Genomic DNA, 18,940 nt, shown 5'->3' on the forward strand with positions numbered 1-18,940 from the left:
TATTTAAGAATCAAGAATGATTATATTGCTCTTATATCTAATTGCAACACAATAATAAACATAAATTTTATGAAGAAAGTAGACAAACTTACCCTCGCTTAATCTTCCCCATCCAGTGACAGTTGCATTCCTTCCTATGAGATCTTTTTCAGTGTCTGGTGGTAAACAAATTGTTGCTATGTGCGGAAGTCGATCCAAGGGTGCTTCGAGTTTCACAAGAGCTAAATCGTTCTCATACGTGAAAAAATTGTAACGAGGGTGGACTACTTTCTTCTTCACTCCCCTTTCTATATACGGGTATGGCTCCATCACGCTGGCAAAATCGTATTCACCAACTCGAATTCTAATTTGTGGCAGCAGCAAACTATAGGAGACGATAAAAAAATAAATTAATTGGTTTTTTTAATTGTAATGATGTAGATGTAGGTGACTTCTTACTCGTCTACACAATGGCCAGCTGTGGCTATCCATTGTCGATTTATGATGGCACCTCCGCATCTATGCGTACTAGAAAATCCGAAGAAAGATGTTCGTCTCACAGATGCCTAAATTAATATATTATAAATTATTTATGGCGAAATGTTTCGAGTTAAAATAGAGAAACGCATTTGCCCTCTTACTTGCCATGGCCACGCACCAAAAGCTGCATTCGTTCCTCCAACCACTTTGCTCTTATGGTGAGCCGGAGAAATGCCACATTCTACAAAAGCAAAATTAAAAAATTAATTTTGCTTTTGAGTTTATTCTCTTGTTTTCAAGTTAAATTGTTCTGTTCTCTTACTTACCTTCTTCTCTACTTTCAGGGCTCCTCGTTGCAATGGGGAGTTTTTCAGAAGTAGAAGTAGAAGGAACTGTAGTGGTATCCGTGTTTCTCAGGCTTGTAGTTTGAGTGGTTTTTGTGGACGTTCCTAAAGGTTGTCTCGTGTTTAATGAAGGTTTAGTTTGGCTAATTATTAAAGGAGCCGAAGTGATAGCTATCGGAGGGATGGCGATGATTTCTGTAGGTTTAGCTTCTTCCAGTTTGTTATTCTGGCTAACGGTTGACGTAGTTGTAACCGAATTTATTGATGTTTCGTTTGTGTTTTTCGTATTATATTCGCAACAACTTCCAAATAAAAATCCATCAACGCACGTTCCCAGGTGTTTACCATCCGTTTTAATGCAGTCCCATACAAACATGCAAGTTCCTTTTGAACCTAACGCATTGGAACACGGTTTCGGATTAATCTTCAGAACGGAACAAACTGTCGAAAAAAGAAATAGAATATTAGAATATAATTCAAAATTTTATAAGATTCGAACACTAACGAATCATCATGAGCAACGAGAGTGAAGTAAATGGGACCACAGTTCCTTCAGAGGACGTTCAGGAGGATATGGTGAATCGTTTCAACTGGAAGCTTCCTTCCAAACTCGCGTGGAGAACAGAAGGAAATGTTCTAAAAACTGAAGATCTGTACAGTGTTAAAGATATACCGAAGAGATTTAACAATCCAGACTGGTTCGAAGGTTATGGACGTTCACAGAAGCAGCAACACCCCATGTTCGTGACTAGTAACAGTGTATATGGAAGCTTGCCTCCAGTTGCTCACACCATGCCCCAAACTTACCAACCTTTGGGCCAGATATTCAGCAGTCGTCTATATAAATCTGGAATGTATAGAAATATGGGGCTAAACACAGCAATCGAAAGAAGTAAAGTGATCGACAAGTAGAATTTGTATGGAACGTTTATCGAAATTATATTGCAAAATTTTAAAAACGATAAATAAATAATAAATTTGTGATTATTATTTTTTAAAATAAACTGGAGAAATTGGTAATTTTGTGTATCGTAAATATTCCTATGTTCATTTATAAGGAGAAGCTGCGGCTGTTTCCGGAGACCCGAACGTATATGTAGGGATGGTCTGAACCGGAATCTGTGCAATAAAGTTTAAATTATGGGGTGTAGAAAATAAATCTATATACAGTAGTTTAAAATGCATTAAGAGTGCATAAATGTGATAAAACGAGAGTGTCACATTAGAAGGTCTACAGGGCCTGGAGGCCCTAGGTTTAGGCCAGTGATCGTTTTCTACTGAGTGATATGGGTAAAACTGAATATACAAGGCTAATAATAATTACTAATTATGAATTATTGTAAAGAATTTAGGAGTTTAAATCCGTTTTTAGTTCTACACAGCCAATTTTTTCACTTAATTTAGCGGAATAATAAAGAATATCAAAGAAAAAAAATCTTGTTAATTAAAGTAAAATTATGTTAATTTAAATTAAAAATTACTGAATTTTTAAATGTTAAGTATGAAAATGATGTCAGAGTGACATAAAAATCGAAGAAACAATGAACCTGTCATTAAAAATTGACGTCAAAGTGACGTAAACAGTACGAAACGAATGCACATTTAAAATAACGAGAACAGTTCGTTTCTTTGTTTACATTGTCTTCACCAGATGGCACAAAAGTCAGTGGCGTAGTGTAGTGGGGGCGGCAAAATTTCACAATAAATAACAATATCTTGTAAAAATTTGAACCATTTCATTTCATATTTTTGTCGCACCTACGATTCGGACCGATTGAAATGAGTACGGAATTTTTCATTACTTATACCTAAATAAGGGAGCAGCGAAATTTTCCTCCGCCCCGGGTGGCTGACACCCACGCTACGCCACTGGCAAAAGTATGTTGGAAAAGTATTGTTATTCTATTTACATGCACTCGAGTGTGCATGTAAATAGAATGTTAATGTTGTATAACATTTGCTTAATATAATATTTAATAGTATGTCTTAAAATCAATTAATTTATTCTGTGTTTACATAGAGTAATGTCGCAGCAGAACATAGAATTTTTACACGCGCTAAATTCAAAATATATGCAATAAAATGGCTTGCAATTGAAGTTACGCAAGAGTTGAATGCATAACTTCAATTTTACTGAATAATATATGAAATTTAATGCGTAAAGTATGCAAATTATAATTATATTGCGTAGACGAAGCGCACAGTTTAACACACGAATTGTGAGATATGCAACTTTAACTTGCCACAGTTCATTATGTACTGTACTGTACATGGCTTCAGTTCACTGATTACGAACTGTGCATAATCAGTCCTACTGGAGGAAGATTATCGATTGTTTAACATAAAATCCTTCGCGAATAAGCCTTCACCGGTCTCCCCGAGGACCGAAGCTGAATGTTTTAACATAGCTATGCAAGATCTTTGCATTTAACAGTGGGCGATTGTAAGCAGTTTGAGTAACTTGCTGATTAGATACAGAACCAGACATATGTAAAAACAATTAGCTGTAAGTGCTTCAAAGGTGCTCTAGTGGAAAACGTGGTGAGAAAAGGGTTTATTGCTTATTCATATTTACTTATTACTTGTACATACGTTTGTAATAAGATTTGATGGTAAGCGATGAATATTAAGTGAACTGAAGCAATGGGCATAAATCAGTGCGATCTCATTGGGGAATTTCAAATAAGATCTGTATTCTCCTTAGTGTTTTATATTTAATCTTTAAATAACAGCTTTATCCCTCTAAACAATGTGTATGTAAAGTATGTAAAAGAGGCTTATGTTCGACGACGTCGCTCTATGTAAACAGAATAAATTAATTGTTTTTAAGACTTATACTCTTATATTAAACAAATATGAACAGCTCTTCTTCTTGTATACAACGTGAACAGCTCTTATTCATCTGTACAATGTGATACAAACTCTTACCTTCCTATACAGTTGATCAGGATCTACTATACAGAAAGAAAACAGTTGCTAACATAAATATATCTGATGGAAATTGCATACAAATGAGCTTAAAAGGGTTATCATAAGTTAGAGTTAATGGTTGTAAAAGTGTCAAAAGAAATGAATTATTTTAAGACTTGTTATAAGTAAATAAATACTAAAATCCTGTATTTACATCATAAATAAAATAACCTTTCTAAATAGTGATATATAAGTTTCTGGCCATTAAATTAGTCTCAACTATCCAGTGTTTAGAGTTTAGTGAAAAATCCTGTTTCTTGTCGTTATGTTGATTTAGTATTCTTATCAGCAACCATATTTACAAGTGTTTATTTTATGTTATCCTCCCTCTACTGTTTACACTGTGTTGAATATATTGTTTTTACCGTAATCATGTTAAATTTCTACAATAATTGCTTACGTATAATCGTATAAATTTTGAATATAACGACCTTTTAGAAGCATTTTAAAAAATACTGGCAAAAACAGTACTTATCCCAAGATAAAGTTACGAATAGTGATGCCCTGATAAACTTGCCAGGCCCTTTTTGTGTAAATTTATATTAATGTAAACTTGTATCATACCCTACTTGTTATTGCACAAGATATAGTATAGGATTTTGAGTACTGGATATAGCCTATATTCGTGCTGTTCTGAGGTCTGTAACCACACGAGGCCCTAGAGGGCCTAGACAAAACCTGAATGCTGTAAACAGCTACTGATCATGAGTGTTGTGGTATACAAAGCAAAATATCATGAATATATTACGAGGTTTTAGGTTTAATAAATTGAGAAAATTCGAATAGAATTACAAAAAACACGATAAACTATCATTAGGATAGCAATTTTTGGTAAAAACATCCCTTTTTTCGTAGCAAAAATTGCAAATAAAAAGAAGGAAACGAAGCTGAATAAATATTTTAACTTTTTGAAACAGTTGACAAAGTGTATAACATTATAATTTTAAGAGTTACGGATGTGTGAAATTGTGTTTTTTTTTTTCTATAAAAGTTACTGTTTTGTTATCCATAAATGCATAAAGAACGGTTATAGTACTTATAAAATACTAATGGAAAGATAAAAATAAGTCATTCTGTAAATGCTAAATGATAATTTAGATAGAAATGTCGTGATGAATAACATTAAATGGCCGAATTGATGAAGATTTCGGACATTTTCAAGAGGATCAGGCCACCAAACAGCTGGCTCCAAGGAGAGCAGAAAGCCCTCTTAGTAATTCCACGAGGACCTTAATATGAGAGGACATCAGAAATTTTCGCGAGGACCCAGATGTGCCGGGCAAGATCCCACGCCATCCGGCTGCCTCCAGTGTGAGCAAACGTACAGGGATAACATTTAAATTATTTTCTACACCAAATTTCATCGTGAAAAGCGATTAAAATCTTTAGAAATTTCGGAAAGTTCAACATTCCAAGAACATAATAGGATATTAACGAGTCATAACACACATCAAAACACGTGAATCCTATTGATATTTGTGTCATTCTAACAAGAAAAAAAAAGTGTATACAGTTATATCATCAATTGACAATACACCCGGTATTTTTATTCGGGTCAGTAACACAGACAAGAAGAAATAGTATCCTGGAAACACCCTAGACCCGGATTTATTCTGAATGCATTTCTTTACTCACTCTGAATAATTCAAGTGAAAAGTGTTAACGTATTGCTTTTAATAAGAGAAATTTTGTCATGGGAAACCCTGGCATTATCCTGGTATATTATAACACAATAACTAGTGGTTTTTTTACACTAGGAACAATTGATACCCCTTACTTTCCCAATGATAAAAAGCCAAGAAGTGCAGTTTTAGTGTCTGTATCTTTTATGATTTTTCTTTATTAAAGTGAGTTTATGTATCAGGTTTTATTATCTTATGTAAATGTACTTCAGAGAGAGGTCATAATTATCCATTCATCTAGAGAAGAGATTAATTGGAAACGTTTCTGTTTTCAAGTCACGTAATACAAGAATTTTTTCAAGAACTGGTTCTAGAAAAGTTGCATTATCTTAACCTGCGTTTTTTTTTCTTGTTTTTTTCCCCTTTATTATAATCAAAATAAAGTCGTTCTTCAAACATATGACAATGAAGCCTTAACAATTTATTTTATATATTTTATCTATTTATTTTTTATATTTTTAATGACAATACTTGAAAAATTATGATGAATCTTGTCCAGGATAGTGTTATATGGAGTGCATTGACATAACAAGAATTGTGTGATATATCGAGTGACCTGCATTTTAGTTCAATTCTGCTTATTGGTGCGCTTATTTATAAAATTCCTCACTGATTTTGTATTAAAAATAATTATAATTTTTTAATTATAAATAATTATTTTTAGAGATTTATTTATGCACGTTAATTATGGTTGATTTGAAAATGATGGTAACTAGATTTTTCTCTAGAATTTCTCTTAGAGTGATGGAGGAAAATTTGTATTCATTATTCTTCAAGAATAGAGATAAAGCTAGATTTTCTCTAGAATTTCAATCATTTCTCTAGAATTTCTCTTCAAATATTTGAATTCCTCTTTATCATCCTTTAAGAAATGAGATAAAGAGCTAGTTTTTCTAGAATGTCATTTTCTAGATTTGCTCTTTAAATATTTAATGGAGTAATGGAGGAAAATCTGTATTTCTCTCCATCACTACTCCAGGTATGGAAACAGCTAGATATTTCTCTAGGTTTTTTTTTTATTTATTCACTTCAGCCATTTTCTAGATTATCTCGTCAAACAGTTAAAATAATACAGCAGTAGGACAGCAAACAGTGTAAGAGAAGTGATAGAGATAAATGATTTTTCTCTAGAATTTCAGCTAATTTCTACATTTTCTCCTCAAATATAAAACATTAACCATACCCTTACATCTAAGATTGTATAATATTATATTCTATGAGGCTAATGCTAGGTTATATTTTTCCACATTTATTCCTCTTATTACCCTATGAAAAAAGTACGAAATTTCTAAATAAATAACTTTTTTCTCTATTTTTAAAATGGATTTACTGTATTTTTTTAAATCTTATTCTAAGGAAATGAACCGTAACTAAACTACAAAATAGGAATAATTTGTCAAGAAAACCGGAATTTATATATTCTTATACAAAGGATTTATTAATGTATCTGAAGAATTTAAAGGATTGTCAATGCGATCAGACATTGATAAATGGCAAAAGAAGGAGAAACACTAAGGAGAAGTGGGAGCAATATATGTATAAAAGACCTGGTGTTGGTTGGAATGAAGTTGAAAATGCTGCGCTGACTGTTTAGGCTAGAGAAGATATTGTCTTATTTGTCCAGTTGCATATGCTTCCATTCCACTGTACAATCTGCCACTTAAAGCAATAAGTGTTATAGAGCAACACCACAGCATATAAGGCAGCTAGTGTTATAGAGGCACTTAAGACAAGTAAAATCTTCAACACACAAAACACTAGTGTTCTGTAATAACACAGCACATCAGATAGAAGTGCTCTCCACAGCATTTACAAGTGTTCTGTAGGAAAATAGGGGTACACAGAGCAGTAAGTATGTACACAGCACATAAGTTAGCAAGTATTCTATAAGCACGTAGGATAATATATTATATAGAATAAATAAAGATTAATTTTATGAGCTATCACAATGCATACTTAATAAAACAAGAATTTAAAACGAATTTTATACAATTAATACACAGAATTTCAAGCGAGGGAATTTTATAAAAATATTTATTTCTTTATTGTCAGGTAATGTGTTAAATTAGGAAACGTTGCATAAAAGTGACGAATGGTTTAGGTCGTCATGGATCAACAATATTGTAGGTCTCTATAATATTAAGCTTGTTTTCTTCCTTAACTACTCTATAATTTATGTTACGGCGAGAAACGATACTTGGGCGCTTCCTATAATTTGTATTGAAATTATATTTCCTTGCATGATTAATATGATAAACTGTATTCGCGCTATAGATCACTCATTACGGCGCATTTAATTAATAAGCATATTATTAAATAAATACTTGCGCAATATTATGTGAGAATAATAGTTTATGAATAAGTATTTAGCACGCTATTATGCGCATCAATTCATTAGTTATGCACTTGAAAGATTAACTGCGCGTAAACGCTGAAAAATTGGATCCGATGTGTCGTATGTTTTTAGTACTGCAATATAATTAAATTGAGTTATCTTAATGGCAGTTACTAATTTATAAATTTAATATATATTAAATTTTTAAAATTATATTGTATATTTAAATACTATATAACATTTTTTGTTGTTGCCAGCATTGCCAAGTCACCTCAGAGAATTACAAGCTGGAAAATTTAAATTTTAATGGTCTTATTACTTCCAAAATTGTAATTAATGATGTTTTACATATTTATGACCGCTAAAATTCGTGGGAATTTCATGTAAATTCATGAATTTACATGAAATTCCCATGAGGATATCTGTGTAATATGCGTATCTAGCGATTAGAATCCAGAGCAGGTTGCAATCTATTCATTCACACAGGGCCTCTCGCTTAGAGTTGCTTAGAGAGGCCCTAGGTCGTCGAAATCTCGAAAATGCCCTGCAAAACACTCCTAGAAGCTATTATATTCTCAAAACGTGTGGGATCGATGGCATTTTTCTGTAAGATTTCACACAATTAACAAAGAAATTCGTTAAATAATTGCATTTATGTGTAAACTGTCTACAGAAATTCCAATATTTATAAGACTGCAATTCAATTTAACGTATGGCAATTGCCCGGTTTCTTCGAGACGAAAACTTTATATAAGAAGTTACAGAACAAGATTTGAAAAACTTATTTATCATTTTGTGAAAAATTTTTAAAATTACACAAATTCCCCCCAAGACTTATACATTAATACCTATTGTTTTCGTGTGCCAGATGCTGTATAGTCGAGTTGTAGGCCCAAAGGCAAAGTCTAGTATACACTTCCTTGTGTAGAATATACGAAATGTTGCTTATAATGATAAATTGTGACTCACTTATATTGGAATATTTGTGGTAGCTATAAAAGAAATGACGATACAGTCATTGTATATTGCCTTTAGCCAGTGCTGATTATCCAACCAGGCAATTTGGCTCAACAGCTGCTGCACTTCCTGGTCATGACCATGCTGCTATCAATGTCTTCATGTTTAAACGCATAAAATTGCTACATTTTTGCATTTTATTTAAATTATACAGTGCATATCTATAATTGATTTAAATTGTTTCTAACAAAAGAAACAATTTCAAATTATGGGCCGTCCATTAATTACGTGTAAAATTTAACGGGGGAAGGGGGAAGCTCGAGAAAAGTACATCATTGTACACGATGAGGAGGGAGGGGATCGAGTCATTGTCTACGTGGACCTTTTTTTTTTTTTCTCAGTGGTATTAGTAGCATGCGAATTTGTTCTTATAAGCCTACTTGTAATGCGAATAAAAAAGTTCTGCAAATATTTTGTAAATCGTTTCTTCAATGTCAGGAGGAGTCCATGAACCTATTGTACACACGTAATTAGAAGGGAGGGGTACTACATTACTGTGCATAACAGTGAAAGAGGGGTCAGATGCGAATCAAAAGCTGTACACGTAATTCAGGATGGTCCCTTATGGAAAATGTCTGAGATTTTGAACTTTAAACTGTGACCTTTACATCTCTCGTATAAACTCTAGCACCGCTATAAGTATTATACGTAATAAATTATGATTGTTTTTAGTATTTATAACTGTAATTAATTTATTTACGAAGGTATTTATCAACAATTATATATACAAACAATTCATTGTAATGTGAGATAGAGATTTTCTTATACGACAATGTAATTGCTTCATTCTAGAATGCACCAAATTTCCTGTGATTTACCGTTAAAAATGAATTTAGAAAATCGTTATAATTTAATTTTTCTACATAAAACACTACATTATACATACATTAAGTGTAGGATAAAATAGGCAATCTTCAAGGTGGGGGGTGCCACCCTGGAGGACTTTCTATGGAAAACGGCTCCTATTTAAGTGCTAATTAGACACGTGGAGAAACCCGGAAAACTCCACGTTGGTGAGGCGCGAACCCGCGACCGGTGTTCGGTGGTTATATCCACTTGGATAAAACCATTGGTGTTTACCACAGTAATTATTTCCGAACGGTTTAATGAACGAGGAGATTGCCGTAAGCTTGCGATCTGGGTTCGAATTCCGAATTTAATCACGTGATGCTTTTATTCTACTGTACTTTGATTGGCTGACTTTTCTATCCTTCATCCATATGAACGGATCTTAATGCCAGTCAAACAGGCAATAATAGAAGGTTAGTAAACTGGAAAACCTCATGAATAAATTCAAACCCTCATTTAATTGTTATAACAGTATAATAATTACATAATGGGTATTGCGGACTATGAAAATTCTAAATTTATATGTAATTATACACTTTATATTCTGTATAAATATTATAAGTGCATTTAAATTAATGACGTCTGCAACATTCTTACAGAAAATTAAGCGTGATTAATTGTTATTAATATCAAATAATATCGGAAAATATTAATATTATTTTAATTAATTAACCCCTCAGAGGTCGAGGAAACAGGGGATTCCCCCAAAATTTTCACGAAGAAAAATGTACGTGAGGCCCCCTAATTCAAATTTGTCTAGGCCCCAAGAAGCTATAACGCGGCCGGCCATACGAAATTTTCCGGGCTTTCTTTACTTTAGTAACACCTAAATAGGGGGCTAGTTTCTCATAGAAAGTCATCGCGGGAGTCATTGGCCCTCGGCAGGTCGCCCATGTGTTGTGTTGCCTTATACAAATTGTTAAAATATAAGCAAACATTCGCGTGTTTCGTACAAATATTATCATGGACCCCGTACAATATCTAGAATAAAATGCGATACGAAAAAAATAAAAAAAAAATAAAAGGCCCTTTCGAAAATATGCTTAACCAGGGCGTTGTATCGCTTAAATCAGAGAAAGGAATGAAAAGTCTAGGATCATCACACTAGCTACAGTTGTAGACTTTATATAGGATATTGTGTCAAGTGTCTCCCCAATTCACTCTTGCTTATGACCCCACACAACCTAAAACTGCGACTGAAAGTAATGTATTATAATAGTCTTCATTTAAAAATTTAAATTGAGACTTACGTCGAAATCCATTTAACAGGAGAAGGATCGAGAGCCGAACTACTGTTTGGCTAGATAGAAGGGCCATTCCGTTTTAACACCTAAAATATAAAGAAATTTATAAATGTTTTTATTGCAACAAATCACAATTATTTTAAATTATAAACATATAGAAAAATGTAAAAATTCTCAGATTTATTTTTGGTATTTAAATATGTGTGTAAACTTCCTTTCTAAGGTGAGTAGGAAGAGGAAAAGGAGGGATTAATCGGATTTAATCCTTGCAGCCATTTCCTATTGTCAAAATGTCATAAATAAGGGCGGTATTTCGTTTAATGGATTTACTGCCGTAACATTCAAGGTTACTCAGGACAAAGTCAAAGGCGGTTACAACTTGACCTGTTTCTGACCTCGACTCTGAAGCGAGAGGTATGTTTCCTGTATTTTCATTTGTCACTAGTTATTACAGCTATATAACAGATAAGACATTCTTCTTGAATTTAACACCATTGAGGCGTAATAATTTCCAAAGGAAAACTTTCTCAATTACGATATTAAGCAGGCTCATCACCACTGCATCAAAGTACAGTATATCCAATCCAGTTCATGTAAACACACACTTTTTTTTCTGCATTTTTGTTAAGAGCTATTGGCATGAACTTTTATAAACGAGGAATCGTTATATATATGCCCCAGTTTTTATTAAACATTCCTGACAAAATTATGACTGAATTGCAGATTACTCGACATCCTTGGGGCATGCCTGACTCATAGAGGTTTAAAAACATAGGCGGATTCATATCGCTCCCACGTTATTGACTTTCTACGAATCGTAATCTAAATTTACACATTTATATAAATAATATACCAGCAAACGTATTTGATGTAAAATTATTATATAATTTCCTTTAGGTCAAAAAAGTTTTTTGACTCTTTTTTTCAACCGCACCCATGCAAGTTTACTCTTGGAATGTGGTTACGAATTTTACTGTATGTACAGTACGTACAAGTATATTCGAATTTCACAAGCAGCGACTTCTCATTACTTTAAAAATAGTAATTTTTCATGTATATATATACCTTACTTGGTGGTTATATAGATCTAAATTTACATTTTTTTCTCTTTTTATAGAGAAAAAATATTTGCAGATTCTCCTGATATACTTTTACAATATTGCGATAGATTATTACACGCGTAACTAATTCATTTCACGTGAAATACACGTATTTCTTATTGAAACTAGTGAAATTTCTCATAGTCCATTGTTCTCCAGTGTAAAACTATATATATATAGCTTTATATATATATTATGATAATATACATAAGATATTTATTTTTAAACATCACATAACTAAAATAAAATTGACAAGAAACTATTTTATGAGGTCATCCTCACACACAAGAGAAAATCGTAATAGTAGGGTGGATGGGCCCCCGAAGACATATTTTTAGCATTAAAGGTTATTGGGAATGTTTTTTCATTATTTGACAAAAAAATAATAATATAAAAATAGTTGCAGTATAATTTTATTAGAGCGTTGAAAGACGACATGGCGATAACAATGAGGTGCAACAGAGTAAAAAAACTGTTATAAAGGATATAACTAGAAAAAATATATATATATTTCTATTAATGCTTTTGTTTACTGTTTATCCTTGTTAGAAGAACGCAAAAAAATGTTATAATAATAATAATAATATTAAAAAAACATAAAATATTCACTGTATAAGTTACAAAAGCAAAAGGAATTAAAAATGTTTATTAGTCTATTTCCAGATTAAAGGTATGGAAATTAGGTAATAAAACGAGTTAACACGTTTATTTGCCTTATTTGAAAGATTATAGCGTATAAAATACGATGATGCCACATAAAAAATACACATATACTAATGTAAATTCACGTACATAGTATTTATTTCACTCTTTTGACAATGAAATTTTGAATTTTTTGTATAAAACTTAACTAAATTAGGAAGTTTACTTGTTTATACATTATAATGTAATGTGTTTTTCATCATATCATTGACATATTTACTCGTATTGCTTATAAATTTTACATAGGTTGCTAGTTATATATATTCATTACTTAATTAATATGTGACTGAGTGTCTTTTGTTTTAGATAACCAGTCTACATATTTGAGACATAGATGCAACTAGTTTTTCAAGATCGTTAATAGTAATAATAAGACACTAAGCATTAATCAAACTTTATCGATTCGCTTTTGAAACGTGCTAGCATTCATATAATTCCATAGAATTCTTGCTAATATATTATTTGCTGAAGGCTTTACATCTTTATTCTTTAATTTAAACATCCGCTATGGCGTATACCATACGAACTTCGGCATAATTTTAATGCGATTGACCCTTTTCCTATATTAATTTCCTGAAAACCAAGGACGTTCTTACGAAAAATATCAGATGATTATCGTGTCCAGTATCTCGGGTCGTTGCAGAAAAAATAAGTTCAAAATCCAACAACGACGTATCTGTTTGCTATGTGTTAATAATGGATAAGGTCATGTTAATTATGTTAAACTTAATAATAGGTTCTAAATCTTATTATTCTTGCTATAATTGAAAATAGCGAATTGCCCCGATTAAGTTTAAATAAAATTTAGATAATATTAAAGAAGAATTAAATAAGGTTTTTACTTATTTTGCGTGTATTATCGTCGACCGCCGGAGTCGTTCATGTTGGACACCACATCAGAGACCGGTTCTGCACATCTGACCTGGCGAACTGTTCAGAACTGTTCCGATGATGAAGATAAAGAAGGAGGGAGGGAAGAAGATCCAACCGCACAATTGATATAACGGTTGGTAGAACATTTGTTTTGTTTTGATGCATTCGTACTTAAGCGTAACGGGATCCAAAATCTCGATAAACTGACGAATTGCTATTCTCGGTTCATCCACTGTGTCATTCAATTGAGAATGGCAATTCATCAGAATCGACGTTCCTCGAAATTGGATTAGTATTTTATGTTTTTGTATAAGATTGATGATGCGGTGAGTACGTCCATATATCCGTTTCGGCTAATTCTTTCGTCTTTTATTAATTATACTTGTAGACAATTGTGTCAAGTGATTGTAACATCTCTAAGAGGTTAAACACTCCAGGAATTTAATTTATATGCCGGTGTTTATCAATTGAAACCTATTCTAAAGATAATAACAAGTGCAGCGGATACAGAAGAAAGTATCAAATTATAATCTAAAAGCTTTAATAAAACTAAAAATGAAATCTTGATGTGTTTATTTGAATAATATATTTAATTAAACGCGAAAACAATACAAATTCGCGAGTAATTTAAACGAAAAAGTAATAGTAATAATAATAATTACCTACCTCACTCGAAACCTCCTCACCAACGTGATAAAATCAAACACGTGCACGCATTTTTAGCGTGCAACAATCTAATAATAAGCCATGTAAGAACGAAAGAACGAAACAAATTTGTGTATCAGACAGAAGCTAAGAGCGGCTGGTGATCCAGTCCTACTTAGAGGGCAGTAGAACGACTTAACTGCCGAGCATGACAGGATGATGCCCCCTTCAATCTAGCAGGGCATATAATCTCGTAGCGTGGCCAAGACTTCCTCCCGCTGTGACCCGGTGTGTCCTACTTTCTAGGACAGGGTCTATGGGTTGGACGTCATCGAGGCTGCGGTTGGCACCGTAATTTCCCTCTGTCGTAACATAACGTCACAATTTCTACTTTTCTCGCTAAACAAGAGGCAATGAATAATCCCTCATTTCTCACCTATACCTGTATTTAGTTACGTTTTAACTGTTTCAAGTTTAACAATCTATGCCCTACTTTTATCCACTTCCGGGTAAACTTACACCAGACTGGAAGGCCCAGACGAAGCTAGTTTGATTTCACTTTTTCCATATTTTTGACTCGCGATGTGTTGGGATGCATCCGAAATTAGTCAAGTATCCATCGTTACATTTTCCACTAAATATACAGTTTTAATAGACTCAAATCTCTAAATTCTAACAGTTTTTACGTGCATAAAAAAATGTACTTTGCTCACACCAAAGCTTTCGATCGAAGCATTTAGTGTTAAAGTATAGAGTACAATTGATAAATTTAATATTTATAAAAGAAAAATGAATACTTTTAACTATTATTTCCTTTCTCGTTAATGTTTCCTTTCTCAGTTTCCTTTTTTTAAAAGATATTTTTAATATTTAAACAAGACTGATTAAATAATATCAACTGTAATTTAAACCTGCTAGGTATAATTAGGACTTGTTAAATGTACAGAAGAAAAATATAGGTCTAGTATACGACATTCGAGGCCACATGAAACAATTTTTATAAAAAGCAGTCTCGATACTAGGTTTTCAGTCCTGAATACAATAAGGTCCGTAGAAATTTTTATGGAGATAAATTATAACAATGCATTCGATAAGCAGAGAGAAAAAAATGGCAGCATTTTTTTATTCTATAATGCTACCATTTAATTGCATTTTCGGTTATTTTTATGCAATAAATCTACCGTTTAACGAGGCGAATTTGATGCCGATTGCAATAGGAAAAAAAAAACGAGCGTACCTCAGGACATTTTCGGTGTCTTTACCGGATTTTATATAAGTTGTAAACACGTTTTAGTCACTTATTAAACACGATAAATATTTAAAAGTCGACGATTAATGATAATAACTTAATAAAATATACTTTAAAAGTTACAAAAATATAATAAGAATAAAGTATAAAACCTGCGAAAGATTAGGATATCCGAGGAGTGCTCCAATTCGTGTACGGGTAAAGAAAAGCACAGAAGCGTGAAAGCACCCAAATTCCACTTTTGCTCCATCCTTGTTCATCAAAATTTTTCAACAAATATTTATAAGCGTATGGTTTAAGCTGTAACAAATGAAGAAAAGTCGATCCGGTCTGGCAATAGTTTCTTAGCGGGTCATTTACCTCACGAAACTAGTTGCTATTCAGCATTTTATATCGCATTTTCATCGGTCTTCTAGGAAAATATTGCTAAACTTTATCGTTTCCTTTAGCACATTTTTCGCCATTTAAATCTTCCGAGTGGACCGAGTAATAGGACTTTTGTCATTTTCTAATCTATAGATTTCATCTGCAATTAAGGACTCGTTCCGATAAGGAAAGTATACTTTAACCATCCTTAAAAAAAAATGGCAGCGAAAATAATAACGTGACTAGCATCATTCATTTAATGGCTCAAGCTTGGTTTCTATAGATTTAACCCTGTTAAATATACCGAAATTTGAATGGAGAATTCAAGCCTTTTTGCTTAAAATATTAATGTATGTGAGAAACATCACAAGCCAAATTAACAGACAGGAATCTATCTTTGAATCTCGTAAAACATACACTAGAACAGCAGAGAGAGAGAGAGAGAATAAAAAAATTCTTATTCTAATTAATAAAGGCGATTGGCATCTTTGTATAGGAACGTGCATTCCCAGGTCAAATCACACGAATAATATTCCCACCCTTCAAAATCCTCGCGTGATTCAGCGTATTGATGGAACAGATAAACTCGTTAGAGGCTCCTCCATTCTCAAATTAATAATAATAAAAAGAGATCTTGATCGAGAAAAATAGGTCGAATTGCTGCGTCGAACTAGTAATAATATTTTAATTCAATTTTATCAACTTTTTTGCCAATTTCTTCCTTCCTCATACGGTAGCATCCTTGTAAATCTTGATCGGAATCTATCTTGGTAAACTCGCGTGTTTAAATCGTCGTAAATCAGCCGTAAACATCGGTTTTTCTCGTTAAGTATTACACAAAATGTAAGAAAAAAGTGCTTAAGATTCTTTTCTTAACCGAAAAGAATTTAATATAAGTTTGTAATTGATGCTTCCACCTGTTTTTTTTTTCTTTTTGTTTTGTTTATAATGTAAGGTCTTTTGACAATTTATTTTAAAAAGGCGTCAACTTCCCATACGATTTTTCTTTGTTCTAATTAAATTATCAGCTTCGCATGATTAATTATCAGATAAACCTACATAATATTTGCTTTATCTATTAAATTATCAACGTAATTTTGCTTGATCATGCAGATTATTACCGTTTGTGCTCAAAGGTAAACCAGTTGGGGTGCCAGCTTCAAAGAAAAAGGGCTTAAAACCCACTGTTCTAGAGGGTACAGATAAGTAGTAACGTGTAGAATACCTCATGTATTTTTTTTTTTCATTTAAATAGCTCTAATGTATTGTAACTCTTCATGCGTAAACGGAGGTATTTGTGAAAGTTTTTAGGATAATGTACCGAATCTGAGCTTCCAATGTCACATTAATGCATGGCATGCAGCGCATTATAACGAAATCCGCATTGTATCGAAACAAAAAAAGTAACAGAAAAATATATTTTACAATTGTATAACTACACACGGAGCATGGATTATATTATCTATGCATCAGCTGATTTTAATTTAGGGAATATATGTATTGGGTAAGTGAAGCTGCGCCCACATAGAGCGTATTGAGCATTGATTAGTGTAATTGCCAAATTTTATTAGAAGGCGTGAATACAGTGTCGTCCGGGGTCAACCACATTACTGAGTGGGTGTTTTTACTCGTATTTTGGGTGTATTGCTAATATAATAGGTACATAATCGGTGATATTCTATGTGTAACACAAGATTTTCTCTACAGTTATTCGGCTGCAATTTGAAAACAAATTTCCACAGTCTTCGTCTACCTGTCTGTCTTTCCTTAATTTTGAGAACGGAGTTAGATAGATGAAAGATAAGACCAGATATGGAAACCTTAGAGGCAGGAGGCCTCGATTAACTATATAAGAACTTCAGATGCTAACCGGAAGTCACGTTATTTCAATTCAAACATTCCCCCCACCCCCGAAAGGTGTTAGAGGACCGGCACGACTCTATTGTTAAAGGGAAAGTATAATGTACACGGGCGAGCCACTATTAGTTTGAGGTGGAGAGCATATATTTTAAATGAAATAAATTAAAAATATGATTTAAAAAGTATCAATAAGTAAATTCTGTTAAATATTACATGTAATTCTCTATTCATAGAGAATTTTATAAGCCGTAGATATCGAGTGTGCGTAGAAACCGAGCGAGTTTTGTATGCTATTGAATTTCACCTGTCTAATCCACCTACGTTAAAATCTTACTTAACATTAAAGTTCAAAAGTTTGAGGAACGTAAACGCCCTTGGCCGGTCACAACAGCAAAGATTATTAGATTATTTCGTACTTTTAACCCTTCTATTATATTATATTATAGTATTTGATTTATATATGTATGTATGTAAATATATAAATTTTATTAAAACTCAACACGAAAAGAATATTTCAATATCTGTGGAAAAAACTTTAGAAATTTTTCGGGGGTGGTCCATCCCGGATATGTCGGGCCCCGTCCCTCAACACCCGGCCGCCCCATTGTGGGCATGGCCAAATGAACTCACGATGGTCTTGATTACAAGGCCCGCAAAACGTAACGGAAAGAAAAATAGTACTACTATACAGCTGTCAACGATGATGAAAAACAGAATCTAATTTCATTATGGTTTCTGGGTCAGCCGGATGGTTGCACGGTAAGAGATTCCCTGTAATACCGTGAGGGATCCGGATTCGATTCCGATCCATACTCCCATAATTTTACGCGGATAGTTCGAGTCGGGGCATTGGTCTCCTTTTCTCATCGAAGTTTTTCGAACTCTTTGAATAATGGGCGAAATCAAGGCCGATGCTCAGCACGTGCCAGTATCTAGAAATGTAAATACAGTAATTCCTTTCTAGTTTTTTTTTTTAAACTCTTTTCGCCCTGTGGGCACTAAGAGGGCCTCTTTTAGTAGGCCCATTATGGGTTCGGCCAGGCCCACAATGGGCGACCGGGTGGTGAGGGACGGGGCCCGACATATCCGAACGGACCACCCCCCGGAAAATTCCTGGGGATTATTCGACCCGTTCGGATTCGATCCCGGGTCCCCCAGAGCGGTAGGCTGCCACCTTGACCGCTCGGCCATCCGGCCGTCAATTCCTTTCTAGTAGTAAGTCATAAATGGGAGAGCAGAAGAATG

The 18,940-nt window shown here is 33.4% G+C and overlaps 1 protein-coding gene across 1 annotated transcript in view; it reads right to left on the minus strand.

Moving 5' to 3' along the window:
• LOC136984089 (transmembrane protease serine 9-like) overlaps positions 1-14,639 on the minus strand; it is a 29,291-nt gene extending 14,652 nt beyond the window's left edge. The window contains exons 1-6 of the mRNA XM_067281017.1: positions 14,242-14,639; positions 10,907-10,986; positions 786-1,244; positions 621-700; positions 439-545; positions 93-364 (exon numbers count right to left, since the gene is read on the minus strand). Of these exons, the coding sequence (XP_067137118.1) occupies positions 93-364; positions 439-545; positions 621-700; positions 786-1,244; positions 10,907-10,973 (985 nt within the window). The 5' untranslated portion in view covers positions 10,974-10,986; positions 14,242-14,639. The remainder of the gene's footprint in view (positions 1-92; positions 365-438; positions 546-620; positions 701-785; positions 1,245-10,906; positions 10,987-14,241) is intronic.
• Between the last annotated feature and the right edge of the window lie 4,301 nt (positions 14,640-18,940).

The sequence above is a fragment of the Centruroides vittatus genome, unplaced genomic scaffold (genome assembly GCF_030686945.1).
Source record: "Centruroides vittatus isolate TY-2023 unplaced genomic scaffold, ASM3068694v2 contig_120, whole genome shotgun sequence".
NCBI lineage: Eukaryota > Metazoa > Arthropoda > Arachnida > Scorpiones > Buthidae > Centruroides > Centruroides vittatus.